Genomic DNA, 20000 nt, shown 5'->3' with positions numbered 1-20000 from the left:
CCCCAGATCACAGAAAATCTACTGAATGTTAAAAGTTCATGTTTTTTGGGTGCAATTGAGATTAGAAAACCTAAAAGAACAATTCCAAAACCTTTTTTTTAATGTCACAATCCCTTTAAACAATAGTTTTATTGATTTTGATTTGTTTTGGCATTTGCCCCTTGGTTGTGCAGGTGTGTTTGTGTACCAGTACAGTACCGGGCCTGGGTTATGGGATCTGTGCGGCCCAGAGAATCCCCCAAGGAACGTGGATCGGTCCATTCCAGGGAGTCCCTCTGTTCCTGGACAAACTCCAGTCTGGAGTTGTCAGGAATACTCGACATCTCTGGGAGGTAAGGGCATTCTTATTCTATTAGTATGTGATGCTATCATACGTGTGTGTGTGTGTGTGTGTGTGTGTGTGTGTGTGTGTGTGTGTGTGTGTAACTGTGTTGTGTTCATTGATCAGCCTGTTTCCACACATTTGGAGGAGAAAGTCAGTGGTCAGTTACATGCATACAGCTACTTTAACATTAGCTGCTATAGGAGAGTTTGTGTCTTCTCTCAGACGGAAGGCGCGATAGGGACGGACGGACGGACGGACGGACACAGACAGACGGACAGGGAGGGAGGGGGTACAGACAGACAGACAGACAGACAGACAGACAGACAGACAGACAGACAGACAGACAGGGGGTACAGACGAGACAGAGAGGGGGACAGAGAGGGGGACAGAGGGACGGACGGAGTCAGTCAGATAGATAGATAGATAGATGACTCCCAGGAGGCCATTCTGGTAAAGGTCAGTCTGTCGTTGGCTGCCTGGATATCAGTCTCTCTTCTCTAACCACAGCACCCCGCAGGGTGTGTGACTGTGTGTGTGTGTGTGTGTGTGTGTGTGTGTGTGATGGGGGTCATTCAGGGCATGGGCCAAGTCCAACATGACTGATCATTGAAGGGCTTCTGATTGATTTTGAACACTTGGAGAGAGTTCATTTCCAAAACACTAGAGATCCGTTGTGGGAACAATAAATTAGTGTGCCAACAGATGACGTTGCGGTTAAGACCCCCATCTCTTCTGATCCGCATGTGTGTCTCTTCCTGGCCTGGGATCAGGTCCCATGCAGAGCGTTCTCATCTGTGCCGTTTTTGTATGTTTTAATTTTTTACATACATCTTACCTTAGAGGTATTTATTTATTTATCCCTTGTGTCCTCCGAAAGTGCTGATATTCTCACCACCAATAATAGAGCTTTCCTGCTTGGTTAATAGAGGTCAAAATGTGTGTCAAAACAATGAAACAATGTCAAAGGTTGTGTCTATAGTCACTAAATGTCTTTTGAGTCCAATTCAAACTGAACCAACCATGTCGCAATTTATTCACGTGGCATGTTTTCAATTCATAATTGAGCTCACTTTGCCTCCATAGATTACCATTGTGTATGAACCAATGGATAAGGATTTCATTAAGCAATGTCTGTGCGTGTGCGATTTGAGCAGGCTGGTACCTTGCCTTCAAACTTTGCACTACATTAAACTAATGGAGCTATCTTGCGAGTTTGTTCAAGGCTTTGCCAATTATTATTATTATTATTATTATTATTATTATTATTATTATTATTATTATTATTATTATTATTATTATTATTATTATTATTATTATTATTATTATTATTATTATTATTATTTTATTAGGCCTACTACTACTACTATACTGGGATTTTCAACTAGTGGTCTCTGAACTGTGATCCATGACCATGCATTCAGTAAGTGTAGGAAATAAAGATATATATATATTTTATTTTTGTCATTACTTCTTTCATTTAATTTGGAGGAAATATTGACCACAATCTTTTGGTCTTTTGGTCTTTTGTCAATTTGTATGATATGGGGACAGTGGAATTAAAGACTATATTATCATTATCAGTATAGTCATTTTGTGGAGGCTTGTCTTCAATTCCAAAAGTAGCGGCTGTGGCTCAGGAGGTAGAGCAGGTCGTCCAATGATCCATGGGTCGGCGGTTCGAATCCCGGCTCCTCCTGTCTACATGTCGAAGTGTCCTTGGGCAAGACACTGAACCCCAAATTGCTCCCGATGTGCTGGTTGGTACCTTGCATGGCTTCCGCCGCAATCGGTGTATGAATGTGTGTGTGAATGGGTGAATGTAATGCACAATCTATGTAAAGCGCCTTGGATAAAGGCGCTATATAAATGCACCATTTACCATTTACTTCAAGAGGATCAGCTCTTGTGAAGTTCTGGATGAGTTGTAAAAACGTTATTTACCCAGGGTAGGTATGCTGAGCACGAGTGCTCTTTTTCAGCATGCCCAATGAAGCAATGAAGATAGAGATTTGTTTTGAAATCCTTTGCAACTATGTGTCTATGCGGCAGTGTTTCTTTCCACACTGGCATGCCTGAATAATAAGTACAGGGCAAGTTTAGAGCCAGGAAATGATATGAGAACCTGTAACTGCCCAACAATGCAGTATAGCCACTATAAAGACACTCTGGAGAACTCAAGACAACCCTAAGCTTAACCCATATCCCCACCTGACGCAACAGTGGTCCCCAGCTCAGGATAGTGGTCCCTGGCCCACAATCAGTTGAAAAGCGCTTTTCCGTATAGAGTTACTAAACACGTGCCACTTTGAATCAGGATTTGACTGAAATACTTCATATTACTGACAGCACTTGCAGGCATGTGTGCATTTTTGTCTATCTGTGAGAAAGGGAGATGGAGAAAGACTTACTACAGCCAGGAAACAAGTAAAATCCTATGAAATGGAACAGACACAAGAGGGAGGGAGTGAGGGTGAAAAGTTTGACGCCAATCAGAATAATGGTAATGATTTGTGGCAATTTGTGCAAAATCTTAATGGAATATGAAAAATCCAACAGATACGTCATGATCACATGACTACAGAGATAATGTGTACCAATTTGTGTGAGGGATGGACAAAGTAGTAGTAAAAACGGTGTTATGCAAAAAAAAATCTGCCTGTTATAGATTATAGCGCCACCATGAGTATGATTAGACTCCCTAGTGGGAGTTATAGCGCCACCATGAGTATGATTAGACTCCCTAGTGGGAGTGTGCATGCAAAGATTCACAGCGATCGATCCAGCGGTGCTCGAGATTACAGTATAGCATGGTCACAGACAGACAGACAGACAGACAGACAGACAGACCCACAGAATCGAAAACAGAATCTTCGCCTTCGGCAGTTCCGACCTGGCAGGGATAAATAGCGCAGAGTGCATAAGAGAGGAGAGGGACTAATGTGAGGTGGACACACACACACACACACACACACACACACACACACACACACACACACACACACACACACACACACACACACACACACACACACACACACACACACACACACACACACACACACACACACACACACACACACACACAGAGGAGAGGGGAAGGAAAAAGAGGAGTCGATAGGAAATATGGGAGGTTGACAAGGAGAGGTGGCAAAAGGGGATTGAATAGGATATGTTGAAGAGAGCGGAGAGGCGCTAGGAGGGCAGTTGGTTCAGCTTGGTTCTTTCTGTTTTGTTCTATCAATAAGAAACCCCCTGTTTCAGGCATTCCTAAACCTTTTCAGCCCAGCACCCATATTGACTAAATTCAGCCTCACCATGGGACGCCGGTTCAGTGGTATGCTCCCCAATGCTTCAGACGCATCAGAAACCAGCGCCGCAGCCCATGCTGGGTCTGGAGCCAATGTTTGGAACCCCTGCCCTGGAGAAAGGTTAATCCAATACATCTCTCCTTACCATCGGCTCATAGAGGTTGCCGTCAGGCTTCAGCTAACTAAAGTAAACCGGTCATTAGGCCTATTGATAAAGGACCCTTCCGCACAAATCCCATTAAAACTCACCGGCTGTTAAACTCCCTTATTGATACCCACCAAAACAGGAAGAGATGTGTGTTCTATAGCCAATCAGGAGATAGTGTCATGTTGTCTATGGTGTCTTGGAAGGGCCAGTTTTAATTAAGACACTTGCCTATATGTCTGGGCTAGAATAAAAGAGGATTTGTAGGACTGCTGTATTTTATAGCCGGACAAATTGATCAAGCAGAATGGTTCCACTGCTGGTTGACTGGGAGCCTTTGGAGAGAATCATTCAGCTGATTTCTGTAGAGGCATACCATTGTATTTCTAATTTATACAGTGTGAACCCCCTTGAGTAAGTTGTCTTATTATAATTTGTATAATTTTTATTCATATGAAAACTCCTGTCTTCAAAATTGTGTGACTGTACAACTTTAAACGGAACAATTTATATCAGCGTCAAACAGAAGAACAATACAGTACTGCAAAACAATACTGATGCACGCCGTGGATTATTTTTTAGAGGTTGAGGAACATAGTTGAAACATCCGAGATCAGCAAATAGTTTTATAGTTCAGTGGGTTTTATCTACTTTCAACCTGACATCCCTACTTTGGGCATGTAATTACAGGCAACATTTCCCCCAAATAGTGAAAATAGCCGCTCCACAAGCTCACAACACGTTCCGATACTATGCTTTGTAGATTTACTACACTACACAGACTACACTATTCACTATGTATACACTACACTGACTACAGTATAGTATAGGCCTATAGGACTTAAATGGTCAATGGAGCCAAGGATCATAATGGGTCCATGGAGAGAGACAAAGTGATTCTACTTTTATTGTTCACCATATTAGCCGGATAATACCGGATGCTCAATACTGAATGGGACAGTACATCGTGAGGACACAGCAGCAACTTGGATGAAGACTACATTTATGATGCATTAGGTGAACAATAAGTAGACTGTGTCAGACAAGGCAGATGTTGAATTATCATGGCCTAAACCCTCATAACTGACACAAACAGATTCCTTGTCTCTCTTGTCCTAAGACAGTAAAGAGCTGTCTGAGTAGACATGGAAGTGACAGGAATAAACAGACAATCTTGTTTGTTTTCCTCCCTCACCAAATGTCCTCGGATTGGTGTTATTATTTCATTCACATATGGTGATTGAGAAGAATGCATAGTAAAAACAGCTCAGTATTCTGAGGTTACTGATGTGACCTCTCTTCTGGGCTCTCTAGGAGTTTTCCCTGGCTGAGGAGGATAGCCTGGAATCAAGAAAAACAACAACAGAGAAAAGTGCAGACCTTCAAAAATCCTCAACTTTGCTCAATTTGTCTCCAAATATTTTGTTACTGTGAGACATTGATGAGGCACATGGGAATGTTGTAAAGGGGAAAGTCCTTTTCTTGGACATCCAATTCAAAATCTTGTATTATCGTGAATGCACTGAAAAACTAATATTATCCTCTGTGTGTTTCTTGTATGTACACTTCATTGTCACGATAGTTCTTTAAGACACTTTTATGGAAAGGCTGAATTTAGTCTAGTTTACTAGTCTATTTCAGCACAGGGGCCAGGGCCTCAGTCAGTCTTCAGGTTGTCCAGTTTGTCTGTCTTGCATTCCAGACTATTATTCCTGCAGTATTCCTGAAGAATTACTGACTTGTAGTCAAGAGTTCTAGAAAGCAGATTAAATTCATGTTCTAACGTATATGATAGAAACCGATCTATGATCGTGGTTCCTATATGTTCTTTTGTGGAGAATATTTTTTAATTTCTTCAATATTACATCACATAGTAGAAAGAGGTGGGGATGATGATAAAAAGACAGAGGGAGGCGGGTGACCTTTATTATTATTACGTGTTGGGTTCAAAACTCATTGTGGTATACGTACTAGGTTCCAACCTTACCTCACCAGCCCACCAGGATCCCACATCTCTTTTCCTCTCTAGCAAATATTGTTTCTATTCAGTATTTCTCCAGGGACCTTTAGGTATTTCGTATCTAATAATAACATAATGATTGGGTGACTTTCTGTGTCAGTTTTTATGCTGTGCACTTCCAGGTTAAACAGCGTTTTTTCCTCTCTCTCTCTCTCTCTCGCGCTCTCTCTCTCGCTGTCAGAGGAATGTTCTGCTGGAACGGAACGGTGGAATGGCCCTTTATATGACATCACCACGTTGGCGCGGTGACCGCCAAAGGGTTCTAGAACGGAGGAAGAATAACTTGATTTTTCCAGGAGAAAACCTTCAGGGGTCCCCCATGTTCAGTGGTTGTAATAATACGGCACAATAAGTGTGTGTGTATGTGCGCAGCTCTTTTTCTAGTGCTATGATAATACAGTTGCATGTTTGATCAGTGTGTTTTGAGTGCAGCGATACACTGAGTGATTTGTTGCTTCACTGTGATGTCTGTTGGGGGGGCTCGGCGGGTGCGTGCTCTGTGGGGGGGCTCGGCGGGTGCGTGCTCTGTGGGGGGGCTCGGGGGTGCGTGCTCTGTGGGGGGGCTCGGCGGGTGCGTGCTCTGTGGGGGGGCTCGGGGGTGCGTGCTCTGGGGGGGGGCTCGGCAGCGGGTGATCTCACTGCACTGCGCCATGAAACAAGTTTGACACTCACTGTGTCACACGGCAACCCTCCACCTTTCTGTGTCTCGCCGTCGCCTCTCGCGCGTTGTCCAAATAGCCTCGAAACGCACGCACCACTTCAGCTCTCTATATCTTTTGGGCCATTTGAAAATGGCGGATCTATACAGGATCACAATGTGTCACGATGCGCCACGTTGTGAGCTTGTAGATTGCATGGCTATTTTTAAAAATATTTGTATACATTTTGAACCTCTGAAATGGGTACATTCTGCACAATTAGTACTTTTACTTTAGGTACTTTATGTATATATTTTGATGCCAGTACTTTTGCGCTTTTACTCAATTGCATTTTGAATATGGGGCTTCTACTTGTAACAGAATATATCTACATTGCCGTATTTCTACTTTTACTAAAGTAAAACATGTGAGTACTTCTTCCATCGCTGAGACATGCCCATGCCACCCTCTCTTTCTCAAACCCTCCCTGTCTGTAGCCAGCCTTCCTGTCCTATAAAGCAGAGTGATGCTGTAAAGTCAAACTATTAAAAAAAGGATTCCTGTCTGGGTTCAAAGGTATTGTGTATGTGTGTGTGTGTGTGTGTGTGTGTGTGTGTGTGTGTGTGTGTGTGTGTGTCTGAGAAAGTACAGTTTAGCAGCATGACATCACTGGTGCCCATACCAGTGGGTGTTCTAGTCACTGACTTACAATAATAATACTGTACAGTCCTGTCCGCACGCACGCACGCACGCACGCACGCACGCACGCACGCACGCACGCACGCACGCACGCACGCACGCACGCACGCACGCACGCACGCACACACACACACACACACACACACACACACACACACACACACACACACACACACACACACACACACACACACATCAACACAGAGGGGCATGTGTCCAGTGTAAGTATTATTTAGCCTTTGGAGTAAAACATGATGCTGTGAGGCAGGTGATATTTTTAAGGTCCTGGACTCTCACCAGCTCAGAAGAAAAGACTTCATCATTTTGTCACCATGTTGTGTGTGTGTGTGTGTGTGCGTGTGCGCGCGTGCATGCATGGCTGAGTATTTCACAAGCGCCCTCTACTACTCTGTGACGGTTGTTGTGTGAGAAAGCAGCGGCCCTGCTCTCCGCGACAGCAGAACCTCTGAGCTGATCAGGAGGTGCATCGGGGTTCAGCCATGTAAATATTGCTCTTTTAATAATGATTATTACGCTTCTTGATTTATGCAGCAGCCCCGTTGAAATGCCACCGCTGAAAACAGACTGCTATACAGGGGAGGGGGGGCGGGGGGGGGGGGGGGGGCAGGCAGTCAAAGATGTGAAACGCTTCTTTTCTTTTAAAAACGGCTGTGTGTGTTTAAGAGGGCCAGACTGTTGGTGTTGGGCAGGGTTATAGGCTGCGGGGTTTATGAGGCCTACGGCTGAAAAATGGACTCCTCGGAGCCCGCTAGCTTTTAACCCATTCTGAACGGGCACCCATTTTGGTGTCGGCGTCACGTCGTGCTTTAGCTATTGAAAAATAGTAGATCTACAAGCTCATATCGCGCCACCGAGTGGCGCGATACGAGCTTGTAGGTCTGCCATTTTTTTTTAAATCGAAGAATGGGTTCATCAGACCAGTGTGTGTCCGGCGGAAAACCTCGTATGAATCTGATCTCAGGTCAGAATGGGTTAAACAAATTGAAACATTTAGTGAAGTTCCACATACCACACTGTGACTTGGACGGTGAGAGAGGCTGAGACTCAGTTGTGCCTGATGACAGATATGTTTGCATTGTTCTGCTTCGCTACGTTCTGAGTGATCATCATTAAACACCACATATGATGTGGACATTTTTTTGGCATTTATAAGCAGACATTCTCATCCAGCAAAGTTCAATAATAGAATACCCTTGAGGTCCTATTGTGTATAGCGCAGTAACATTTACAACCAGCCACTAATAAGAAATACAACTACATTTATGCACAGATACAATTAGTGGACTAAATTTAGGTTGCCTCACACTAATATCCAACAATTTAACATGGCTACCTATTTACGGGGATAGTGAGAGTGGCACGGAAGATGAAGGGGGGATGAGGAGGAGGAGGAGGAGGAGGAGGAGGAGGAGGGAGGTAGATGAAGAGACCAGATAGCCGTAGAATTAGTGTCTCTCCATTGATTAGCTGTAGACGATCCTGGCTAACATTGATTGTCTCTCAGCAACAGTTTTACAGGGATTTGGGCTGAAGACTGTGGGCGTATAGAGGCAGAACAGAGAAGAGGAGACTGACAGAGATCTGAGAGGTATTTCTGACGTCGACGGTCTGTTAGTGCGCGCAGGCTTAAATTCCATCCCAGCCTTCCGTGTAACTGAATCCGAGAGAGAAATGTCCACTAAAACTGTGTAGATTAGAATGCTTTGTTCTGAAGAGAAAAAATAAATGAAGAATAACTGCAAAATCCTGCATGTTAATTAAAATCTCAGAGTGTAGAAATGGACCCTTATGTTTTTTTTCTCAGAGTTTAATGAACACTGGATTTACATCACTAAGTATAAAAAGTGGCGTAAGAAACTACAATCTATGTTCCCAGTAATATCTCCTGGTCAGGACTTGTTGTATTGCAATCTGTTGAACCTGAGAAAACAGCCAGCACACAGTAAATGTCCTTTTTATATGGTTTTATTTGACCTCTTCGCAGACAGAGCAACAGACTGTAACAGATGTCTATGCTATATTACCACATTTAGCTGGGGACCCCTTGGTACCCCCTCAAGGACCCCTTGGTACCCCCTCAAGGACCTCTGATGGGATCCCTTGGTACCCCCTCAAGGACCTCTGATGGGACCCCTTGGTACCCCCTCAAGGACCTCTGATGGTCCCCGGGACCCCTTGGTACCCTATAGGACCTCTGATGGGGCCCCTTGGTACCCCCTCAAGGACCTCTGATGGGACCCCTTGGTACCCCCTCAAGGACCTCTGATGGGACCCCTTGGTACCCCCTCAAGGACCTCTGATGGGACCCCTTGGTACCCCCTCAAGGACCTCTGATGGGACCCCTTGGTACCCCCTCAAGGACCTCTGATGGTCCCCGGGACCCCTTGGTACCCCCTCTAGGACCTCTGATGGGACCCCTTGGTACCCCCTCAAGGACCTCTGATGGGACCCCTTGGTACCCCCTCAAGGACCTCTGATGGGACCCCTTGGTACCCCCTCTAGGACCTCTGATGGGACCCCTTGGTACCCCCTCAAGGACCTCTGATGGCCCCCGGGCGCCATTCTGAGACCCACTGCTGTAGAGATGACAGTGTTTAATGTCCTCCAGACTAACCGTTGTCTGAGTTCAGTGTGTGTGTGTGTGTGTGTGTGTGTGTGTGTGTGTGTGTGTGTGCCGTAACACCTCTGAAGCAGATAAACCCATCCTGCATTAGTGACATTATTGACACACACATCACTCGCACTGTGACAGACACAGCTCACACACACTCACACACAACTGAATGTTCCAGTGCGCTCACGTGCATACACGCACACACACACACACACACACACACACACACACACACACACACACACACACACACACACACACACACACACACACACGCTCAGTGCTCACTCACACGTATACGCACGCTCATCACACACACTTTCCCATTTAGATGCCAGTGGTGGTAGAAGCACCAGCTAAGTGTTTTCAACTGATACATCATTCACATTCCATTCTACACGATCCTATAGACGCACGCCCGCACACACTCACGCACATGCAAGCGCACGCACGAGTAACAAGTCCGACCTATATTGGCAGGCTAGACTAGATCTTATCCATTAAGTGCATGTTATTATCTAGAGCAAATTATGGATGTAACATTCAGACCGCCAGATTTAAACATATATTACCACATCATCTGCCTTGGACTTAGTTTTTTATTTGTAAACCACGTGTCGTGCAACAGCGAAGCTCAATATGCCTTGAGGCAAGACACAAACTAATACACCAGACAAGTTACTGTCTCTCCACCAAGGCCGAAGGCATGGGGGAGAGAGTATAGGCTATGTTTCTTTTTATATTACGATTAAAATCAATCAATCAATCAATCAATGATTTCATGAAGCAGGAAGCATGGTGCTGTGTGAAAGACAGATTCAGATTCCTCTGTTATGGGGATTTAAATGTGGGACGTCACACAGGACAGCGTGTGTAACCACGAGGCCAACCAGAGTACCAACATTCATTTGAAGTCGGATCCAAACGTGAAACGAACTCAAACACTATAGTCATCTTGCTCCATAATGAAATTGATATATAGCACCATTTGGTGTGTGTGTGTGTGTGTGTGTGTGCGTGTGTGTGTGTGTGGGTGGGTGTGTGTGTGTGTGTGTGTGTGTGTGTGTGTGTGTGTGTGTGTGTGTGTGAGTGTGTGTGTGTGAGTGTGTGAGTGTGTAGACACACGGTGATAGAGCAGTAAGTGAAGGACTAACAGTGACAGAGATCAATGACTGAAAGAGTGGTTTAATCCTCCCTCTTAGACTGATACACACTGGCGTGTGTGTGTGTGTGTGTGTGTGTGTGTGTGTGTGTGTGTGTGTGTGTGTGTGTGTGTGTGTGTGTGTGTGTGCGTGTGCGCGCGCACACGTGTGCTTGAGTGTCAGTAATCCCTCCTCTTACCTCCACAACCCTCTGCTCCTTGTAAATCTTACAAGCGTAGACAGATTAGCCCGATCCTTTCCTTCTCTCTCTCTCTCTCTCTCTCTAGCTGTCTCTCTCTCTCTCACACACACACACACACACACACACACACACACACACACACACACACACACACACACACACACACACACACACACACACACACACACACACGCCCTCTTTCCCTTTCCTCCTCTCACTCTTGTGTACGTTTCCTTCACTCTCCATTTCTCTCTTTCCTTTTTTCTTCCTTTCTCTTGTGCGTTGTCTCTCTTTGTTACCCAGGCTCCAATACTTTCAACAGAAATGTTGACACTGTATGTTGCTTTCAGGATGGTGTTGGAGTTAAATGTATAGGTTATTACTAGACAGTCCAGTGATCAAACACTTGTGATTGATGCCGTGTGTAGTAACTCAATTATTTTCTTCTACTGTGCTGTACTTGCATTGCATGAGAGACGTCCCTGTCTCTTTTAACCCTGATGCCCCTAATAGGCCAACAGTGATGCCCTTTGCTATAGGTAACCAAAGTAAACAAATTATAATAAGTACCACATCTTTTTCTGCTTCGTTTGGAATAGAACTTGACTAAGAGCATTTCGGAGGGATAATCGATAGAGAATTTAGTTAAATATTACAATTGATCCTCAACTAAACGTAAAACTTCTATACAAGCTCACAAACTCATCCGTTTCTGATGCGCTGTGAGCTTGATAGATCTGCAGCTCGTCCTTCATGTTTTTCATGCCAATAAACATCTGCTTGACTATTTGCCACAGTGACAAAAAGCAAATGTTTAAGTTAGAGTAACTTCAAGTGCCGTCCACTGTGACAGTGGACATCAGTTTCTGCTTGGGCTTCGACAGCACGGCGGACTCTCAAAGGCAATGAGATTTAATTTCCTTTTATACCATCGAACCATCACTTCCATCCATGTGTTGTCGATAAATAATTCTCCTCCGAAGTCCCCAAGGCGAATGTTGTGCGTTTGTTGTACAGGCATAGAGATTTGACAGACCAAGTGCAGGGGAATTGCACCCGTAACCCTGACACCGCTGTTAGCCACATTTTCTAGCAGCTGAAATAAACAACATGTTATATTTTGGCTGTTCATCTTCCGCATGGAATTCGAAGCGATGGTTTCGATAAACAGAGTCGGTGAAAATGTCTTTGACAGGACAGCGTCCAGCAAGAAGCCAGCTGCTGGGGTTTAGCTATGAAATGTGAGAGGACTCTGCTGCCCTTACACAGCCAAAGAGCACCAAAAAATTACTTCTAAATTTGTCTCCTGTCCCACCAAACGTTTTGTTGGTACAGAAGGGGATTGTATATCGTTTAGTAGTATTTATGGCTATAATATCCGTTGATATGAAATCTAAACCCTAGTCAAGAGCTTTGACATTTAAATCACAAATAGTACTTACTGCTGGCCCGGTTGCCTTTGTAAGGCAGTACTACACAGTACACACATTCATTAGAGTACTGGGTGTGTGCAGACATCTTCATTTTCTTCTCTTTTCTCCGTTTCCCAGCTGTAATGTATTGACTAGAGCAGCAAGGTGGTCTAGTGGTTAGAAAGACGTATTACCGAGGGATCACAACTTTGATCCATGTCTGTTATAGTCCCATATCCCCCTGGAAAATGGAAATGCAAGTTTATTTGTATAGCATGCACATTTCAACAACAACAAGGCAATCTAATGTGCTTCACAAACACTAAACAAAAGACATTATAACAGAAGTAAGTATTAACAAAGATAAGTTCACACCTAACTCCTAGTCCTTATAGGAAACAGCTATTCATCAAGAGCCACAGAAGCACAATGTGAAGAGTCACCTGTGTGGTCATTGCCTAAAGTCATCAGCTAAATTCCTAAAATGTATCTAGTCTCTGTGCGTGCGTCTGTAAACCGCGTAACTCGAGAACTCCGCACCGACTTCAAATTCGACACACGCGTTCCACACCACAACAGGGAATGCAGTGCCCGGTGTCGAGTCGGTCGGTCGGACGGACGCACAGTTGTCCAGAACCGCCCCAAAAAGGCCTCTGCCCAGGCTCTGGACCGGGCCCTTGCGCAGAGTCCATATATTATATTGACCTGGCCTGTTCTGACCTCACAACACTCCATATTTGGGCATGCCTGACACAGAACTCCATAAGCTGGCCTGTTCTGACAGTGTTGCACCACTCAGTTCACACAGGTGTGATTTTTTAAAACACCAAACAGCCTACCTTATATTTACTTCTAACCTACTGACCTACAGTACTAGTGGTAATGCTGGTCAGCAAAGCTCACATTAATGTCTACTCTTGCTAGCCTAGATAGTGTTCAGCTGTTATATTCCAGAGAATTGTTTGTTGGTCTGGTCAGATACTCTCCAGAGTCACCTTAGTGACCCAATTCCTAAATTCCAGTGACCTGTCTTCAGGTCACGAACCAGTGCTTGAGAAGTACTGCCTGCAGAGTGTAAAATAGGACAACCAGCAACCCGGGAGGCTCTTAAACACACAGTGATTTGTTTAACTGCATGTCAGTGATGAACGGCTGAGAGTAACAAAAGCTTTAAACAACAGAGCTGTAACATTTCACGGTCTTTGACGCTTTGGTCTTCAGTGCGTAGAGCTCAGATACAGTACAGTACAGCACAGCACAGCACACGCACACGCACACGCACACGCACACGCACACGCACACGCACACGCACACGCACACACACACGCACACGCACACACACTCCCTCTGCACTCCAAACAAGCAGCACTTAGAGAGAGGGAGAGAGAGAGAGAGAGGGGGCAAGGGGAGGAAGGATGAGAGAGTATGGGGAAATAGGTTACAAAAGGGATGAGTGACGGACGGTGAGAGGTGAAATTGAGAAAAGACGGGGAGAGTGGATGAAGAGAAGAGAGAGGGAGATTGAATGAAACAGAGGAAGAGAAGAGTGAAATACATGGATATTTGAGCATTGTTCCATGTAGGTAGAACCTTGGGTTCTATAGTTGTCTGGGCATGATATAAATCCAAATGATGTTGTCAAAATCACACCTTTTGCTTGTAAACGAAAGCCATCAGAGTGGATTCTGGTATAATTTCTTTGGAAAGTGATTTCTGTATTCATGTTACTATACAGGTATATTTGTCAGTAAGGAAGTAAGCACAACAAAATGCCATACTGTATATCACCAATATCAGTGTAACGCAAGCACTGACTCATTTCTACTACAAACTTGTTTCAAGAAGAAAAACAGAGTGAAAGAACAAGAAAGACAGATGCCGAAAACAAAAGACACTCAAAAAAACGACTGCAGGACGAAAAGAGATGAAGATACAGACATATATGTATAGATATAGACGGAGAGAGCCCTTGCCAGGCCATTAAATGCTTGCATGCATAGCTTTATAAATACAATCTCCCTGATTATTGTCTTCATCATTTCAAGTATTGATGGCGCGTTGTCTGTGTGGACTGGAGAGGAGAGTCCTATCGACTTAGGTCACTGTGTCACTCTACATCCCCTCGATGCAGTCACACACCATTACCACGTTGATGACATGAGCACGGCGGGTCATGGATGGACGGAGGGATAGATTAATGCTGCGTGCCGAGAGAGAGGGACAAATTGCGGCGGGTGTTGGATGGGGTCGCCTATTTCAAACCACTTATTGCTTAATAATTTTCCAGGATGGAAGCTTGCATTGCTGCGGCTGCTGTGTTTTTCCCCCATTTTGTTTCACCTTGAGCCCTATATGCTTCGTTGCATGATGAATAGCCAATCTTCAAGCTCACAATGCACCTGTGAACTCTCTTCTTTTTCCCCCCCTCTATACCAAATCTCTTCTACGAAGGTTGCCGGTCTACAAGCTTGTTGTGGTTAACTTACCGTATAAAGATGTGAGTTAAATTAACACCCCAGGCTTTGACTGTATACAATATATTCCAATGCTATACTACCCTCTCTGAGATCACTCCTTTGGCCGAGATACAGTGGAAGAGTGAGCGTAACACACACTCAATGAGAAATCACCTTGGAGATTTGGATTCCAGCAACATGTGTGATATTTCGACCTTCTGTACCTCTTAATGAAGGCATGTGTTTTATGAATGGCTGTTCGTACCTTCCACTGTTATCCCATTCTGACCGGGCACCCATTTTGGTGTCGGCATCATGTTATGCTTTAGCTATTGAAAAATAGCAGATCTACAAGCTCATATCGCGCCACCGAGTGGCGCGATACGAGCTTGTAGGTCTGCTATTTTTGAAAAATAGAAGAGCGACTGACATTTTTAGAATCTGATCTCAGGTCAGAATGGATTATACAGCTGTACTATTTTTACACCGCAGAGCCTATTTCCCTGGTTGAGACACTGGCAGGGAGAGTTATAAGGCTTTTTAGCAGGAGTAAATCAGCTGTGTATAGTGTATAACACCCAGCCTTGCCTGTGGATAAGAGGCTAATGATTTGCTGCCGAGCTTTTGTTTGAAACATTTCAAACATGGCTGTTACTTTTATGCGAAGCTGCGAAGCCGGAACTGGTCATAATTCCTTGGTAAAAAATATGACTATAACCCTAACCACAACTTAACCTATAACTCACTGCCATAGTTATGTTCTTGAAGGCTGAAGATTTTACAATACTTATACGTATACATGTGTGTCTAGGCACATTATTAAAGCAGCTGCCCTATGCAATCATGATGCAGTCTAGTTGATGTAAACAGAAGCTTAAATAATGTATGTTCAAATTGAAAGTAGCTATACTCTTCGTAAACAACCAAAAGCATCACTTTTTATATATTTCACTATTCATTGTTGTATATCCTTTTTGTCGAGTACTTTTTAAATAAGAACTACTACATGGATGTTATTATTGTGACAGATGCCTTAGTGTGATATTGATATTGTCATAAGAGATTATACAATAAGAAATTATGTCACACTGGGATGTGGGAAGCGACCACCATATGCACTTGTTAATGTTGAAGTCAGGGTAGTTGCATATTTAAACTTGGTGTTTTCAACTACATTGGCCCCCGAAATGCTCTCCAGTGGCACTGGGAGGTTTTGATTGATTTATAGATGTAAATGTTTTATTAACAAAACATGCATAACCATTTGAGAGCTTATTGCCATTATGGTCCTTTGAGTGCAAATGTGTGTGTAAACAAGCTGTGCCTTGGCAGCCTTGTGTTGGGGGAGGCTAACAGAGACATACAGAAAATTACAATCCAGATTTCATATACATTAATTTAACTTTAACATGCTAGACAAATACAAATAGCAAAGAACAGGTATACTGTGAAAAGAACCTCTTACAACTCAAATAATCGAACTCTGCCCCAATATCTTTCTGAAGTTACACCCATTCTTTTTTTTTTTAAGATATTTTTTTGCGGCTTACGCCTTTTATTGATTTTTTAAGGGACAGACAGTAGGCTGACAGGAAACGGGAGAGAGATGGGGGGATGACATGCAGTAAAGGCCGTGTCGGGTTCGGGAGTCGAACCCGCGGCACACTGCGACTGGATTACCAGTCCGGTGCCCAGACCGTTACGCCACGGCCTGGGCAGTTACACCCATTCTTATCAAAACATAAAACAAGGAAAATAAACTGGGCTGTAGCTCTTTCAAACCAATTAGCCGTCTCTGCTGTAATTATAAAATACTTATCAAGGCCCTCTCACATTGTTTGTATTATTTCTGTTCGACAATCTTTAACAACATGAGACGTTTTTTTTTTAAATATGATGTATTCTGCATCAGAAATCAGAAATGATTGTTTCCCTTGACACAGAAAAAGCTTGGAGGTGTCTGCAATTCTCTGCAAATTATCTTGGGAGAAATTTGGGTCTGGCCTTCCTTAATTGGACCAAGATAATGGAAACATTCAACAATACCCAGTGCAGGTCTCAGTGTATTAGTAATGTCGGGGCCTTTATAATGTCCTTGAGGTAATTAAATCGCAACTATGAACTGATCAACTGAATATAATGTATTATATGCAGCATATGTCTAGTATTGGCTGGCTTTTTATGTAGCCTGGCTTGCACTGTGTGATCCTTGGGTCTAGAGTTGTAATTTTGTTATTTTTTATTATTTATAATCACCACATTACCATTATGATGTATGTTTACGTTCCTTCTTGTGATTTGTGTGACCCTGGAAGAGAGCATGTGGGACAGGGGTACGTGTTGCTCCCAGGGGGGCAGTCAGCCAGATATTTCGTGAAGCCTCATTTGAAATCGGTAGTTCATATAATGGCCTGTTGTGGCGCTGGACTGGACCCAAAAAGCCCCATAGCTCCATAGAGGCCCATGTATTTTGGCCCAACTTCACCTAGACTGTATTACCTTAATAAACATGGTCATGAATACTTTCTTCTTCCAGTCACTAGTTTAAAGTCTCATTTCTAATGTCATAATATTCTTTTTGGAAAATTATGGTCCCATTAATTAAAAAAATGACCATAAAGTCGCGTATGTTCTGAGGGGAGTGGCTACCGTTACAGTCTATGATCGGGATTCCCCTCCCACTCAAGAGTCTTCTCCTCCCACTCGAGTCAAAATAAAAACCAACGGAGAAGAAGGGGGGAAGTCCCGCCTCGTTGTCTGGGCAGCCAATGACCAGCTGGTACAAAACGGAGCCAGCCAATGGCCAGCTGGTACCAAAAGATGGCGACTTACATCAGGAATTAGCATATCATTACAGGCTTCATTTTACGTTCATGTTAGACCCGGGGAACGCTTTGTCCATATTTTTTACAGTCTATGGTTGCTCCTCAGCAACACTCATCCAGTGTGACGTTGATTGGATGTGGCCACATATCGGTATCGGCCAAAAGTAAATAATTAACCCATTCTGACCTGAGATCAGATTCATACGAGGTTTCCGCCGGACAAACACTGGGTCTGATGAACCCATTCTGACCTGAGATCAGATTCTAAAAAATGTCAGTCGCTCTTCGATTTTTCAAAAATAGCAGACCTACAAGCTCATATCGCGCCACTCGGTGGCGCGATATGAGCTTGTAGATCTGCTATTTTTTACTGACTCCAGTCACTTTCAGTTCAGCACAGCTGAGGTGTGTGTGTGACTTTCCAGCTGACACTCTAAGTAGGCCTACGTACCAGTTCTTATTACTTAACTTAAAGGAGAATTCCATACTAAAAGGCTTTCTTACCTTTCTTTGTAGTTGCTACGTCCCCACCAAAGAGGTCCAGGTGTTATTTTGTGCAAAAGCTCCTTATTGGCTATTTCCCCTACCATAAGCCCTAAATTAATTGCATTGAATTGAATGGGAATTGAATGGGGATATGGGGTGTTGTGCTAATTTGCTTATTTCCATCGCTCAAAATTATAATTTTGTTGTATATATCCCAAGCGGCACACTTTACTACTTATTTAGATGGAAATAAGTGAATTAGCACAACACCCCATAGCCCCATTCAATTCCCATTCAATTCAATGCAATTCATTGAGGGCTTATGGTAGGGGAAATAGCCAATAAGGAGTTTTTGCACAAAAAAACCCACCTGGACCTCTTTGGTGGGGTTGTAACAACTACAAAGAAAGGTAAGAAAGGTAAAAAAGTTTTCTAGCATGGAATTCTCCTTTAAGACCTGGAGGCGTGGTCAATGCTCTTTGGCCACTCAGAATAGCCAAATGGCTATTGATCACGCCTCCAGGTCTAGTAATAAGACCTGGTACTTAAGACACACAAAATACAGCCCTCAGTGTTACACAGTATATTATCAAGGCAATTATGTTGTGTTTCTGGGGAAATAATAACGCCAAAAAGGAAATACCAAATACCGGTATCAGTATCGGCTTTGTTTATTAAAATTTTTAAACATGGATATCAGACGAGAATTTCCATATTCGTATCCCTCGTTGTCGAGATATGCAAAGGACAGGCAGACAGGCTAGCTAAGCATACATACACGTAAACAATCCATGTAAACATAGCAATTGCCCCAAGAAGTCTCTGACTTGTATATGACAAATCAGTGTTGTCCATGTCTTTATTATTAACCCCCCCCCCCCCTGCAATGTAATACATCACCCTCTGCCTTAAAGGGGCAGACCACCCACAACACAGCCCCAATTAATCCACGTATGGACGGATGTGTAGCTGTAGTAGCGGAAGGAGGAGAGGAGAAGGAACGGTCCTCTATAATACAGCTACAGCAGATGGATGGATGGGCTGTCGGGAGTTTTTTTCAAACAGACACATTATTACTCCTCAAGATGGGGAGGGGAGGTGAGGTGACGAGGGGGTGTAGATAGAGGAGAGGAAGAGATGAAAGTGGGAGGGACTAAGAGGAGAAAAGAGGAGGGGTATGGAAGGCGAGAGGAGGGGTGAGGAGGAGGGCAGAGAGATGGAGTAGAGAGAGGGAGCTATACGGAAGGGGAGAGGAGTGATGGAGAGGGGAGGGGGACAGAGGGCTAAATGGGTCTGGAGAGTGACTCTGAAAGAACGATGGAGCTGTCGTGTCATTACAACAGGCCGGTAGCCTAAAGGTTAGAGAAGATGACCTGAGACTGGAAGATCACCGGTTAAAAAAAAACTCCTGGGCAGGAAACCGTGAGTGTACAACTCTCTCTCCTCCCTCAACCACAGCTGTTGACGCTAAAGTTCTCAAACTCTGCCCGAACCCGACCAGGCCCGACTAAGCCCGGCCCGATGTTTTCGGGCCAGGCCGGGCCCAAAAATGATGCTAATTAGTCGGGCCGGGCCGAGCCTCGGGCTTGGTGATTTTCCGCAATTTTGTTATTTTTTCTTAATTTTTTTAAAAGAGTGTTATTATAATAAAAATAGCAATTTAATGCTGCTTTTTTTCCTCTCTCTTTTTTTTCTGTCAGGCTTTTG

At 43.9% G+C, this 20000-nt stretch overlaps 1 protein-coding gene across 1 annotated transcript in view; it reads left to right on the top strand.

Annotated features, from left to right (window-relative positions):
- prdm6 (PR domain containing 6) overlaps positions 1–20000 on the top strand; it is a 66172-nt gene that overhangs the window by 12341 nt on the left and 33831 nt on the right. Inside the window, 1 exon segment of the mRNA XM_083784089.1 lies at positions 174–332. Coding sequence (XP_083640215.1) covers positions 174–332 — 159 coding nt within the window.

Source organism: Protomyctophum parallelum, assembly GCF_964188405.1.
Source record: "Protomyctophum parallelum genome assembly, chromosome: 15".
NCBI lineage: Eukaryota > Metazoa > Chordata > Actinopteri > Myctophiformes > Myctophidae > Protomyctophum > Protomyctophum parallelum.
Note: the sequence above shows the minus strand (reverse complement) of the source record. Positions and strands in the feature narration are given on the sequence as shown.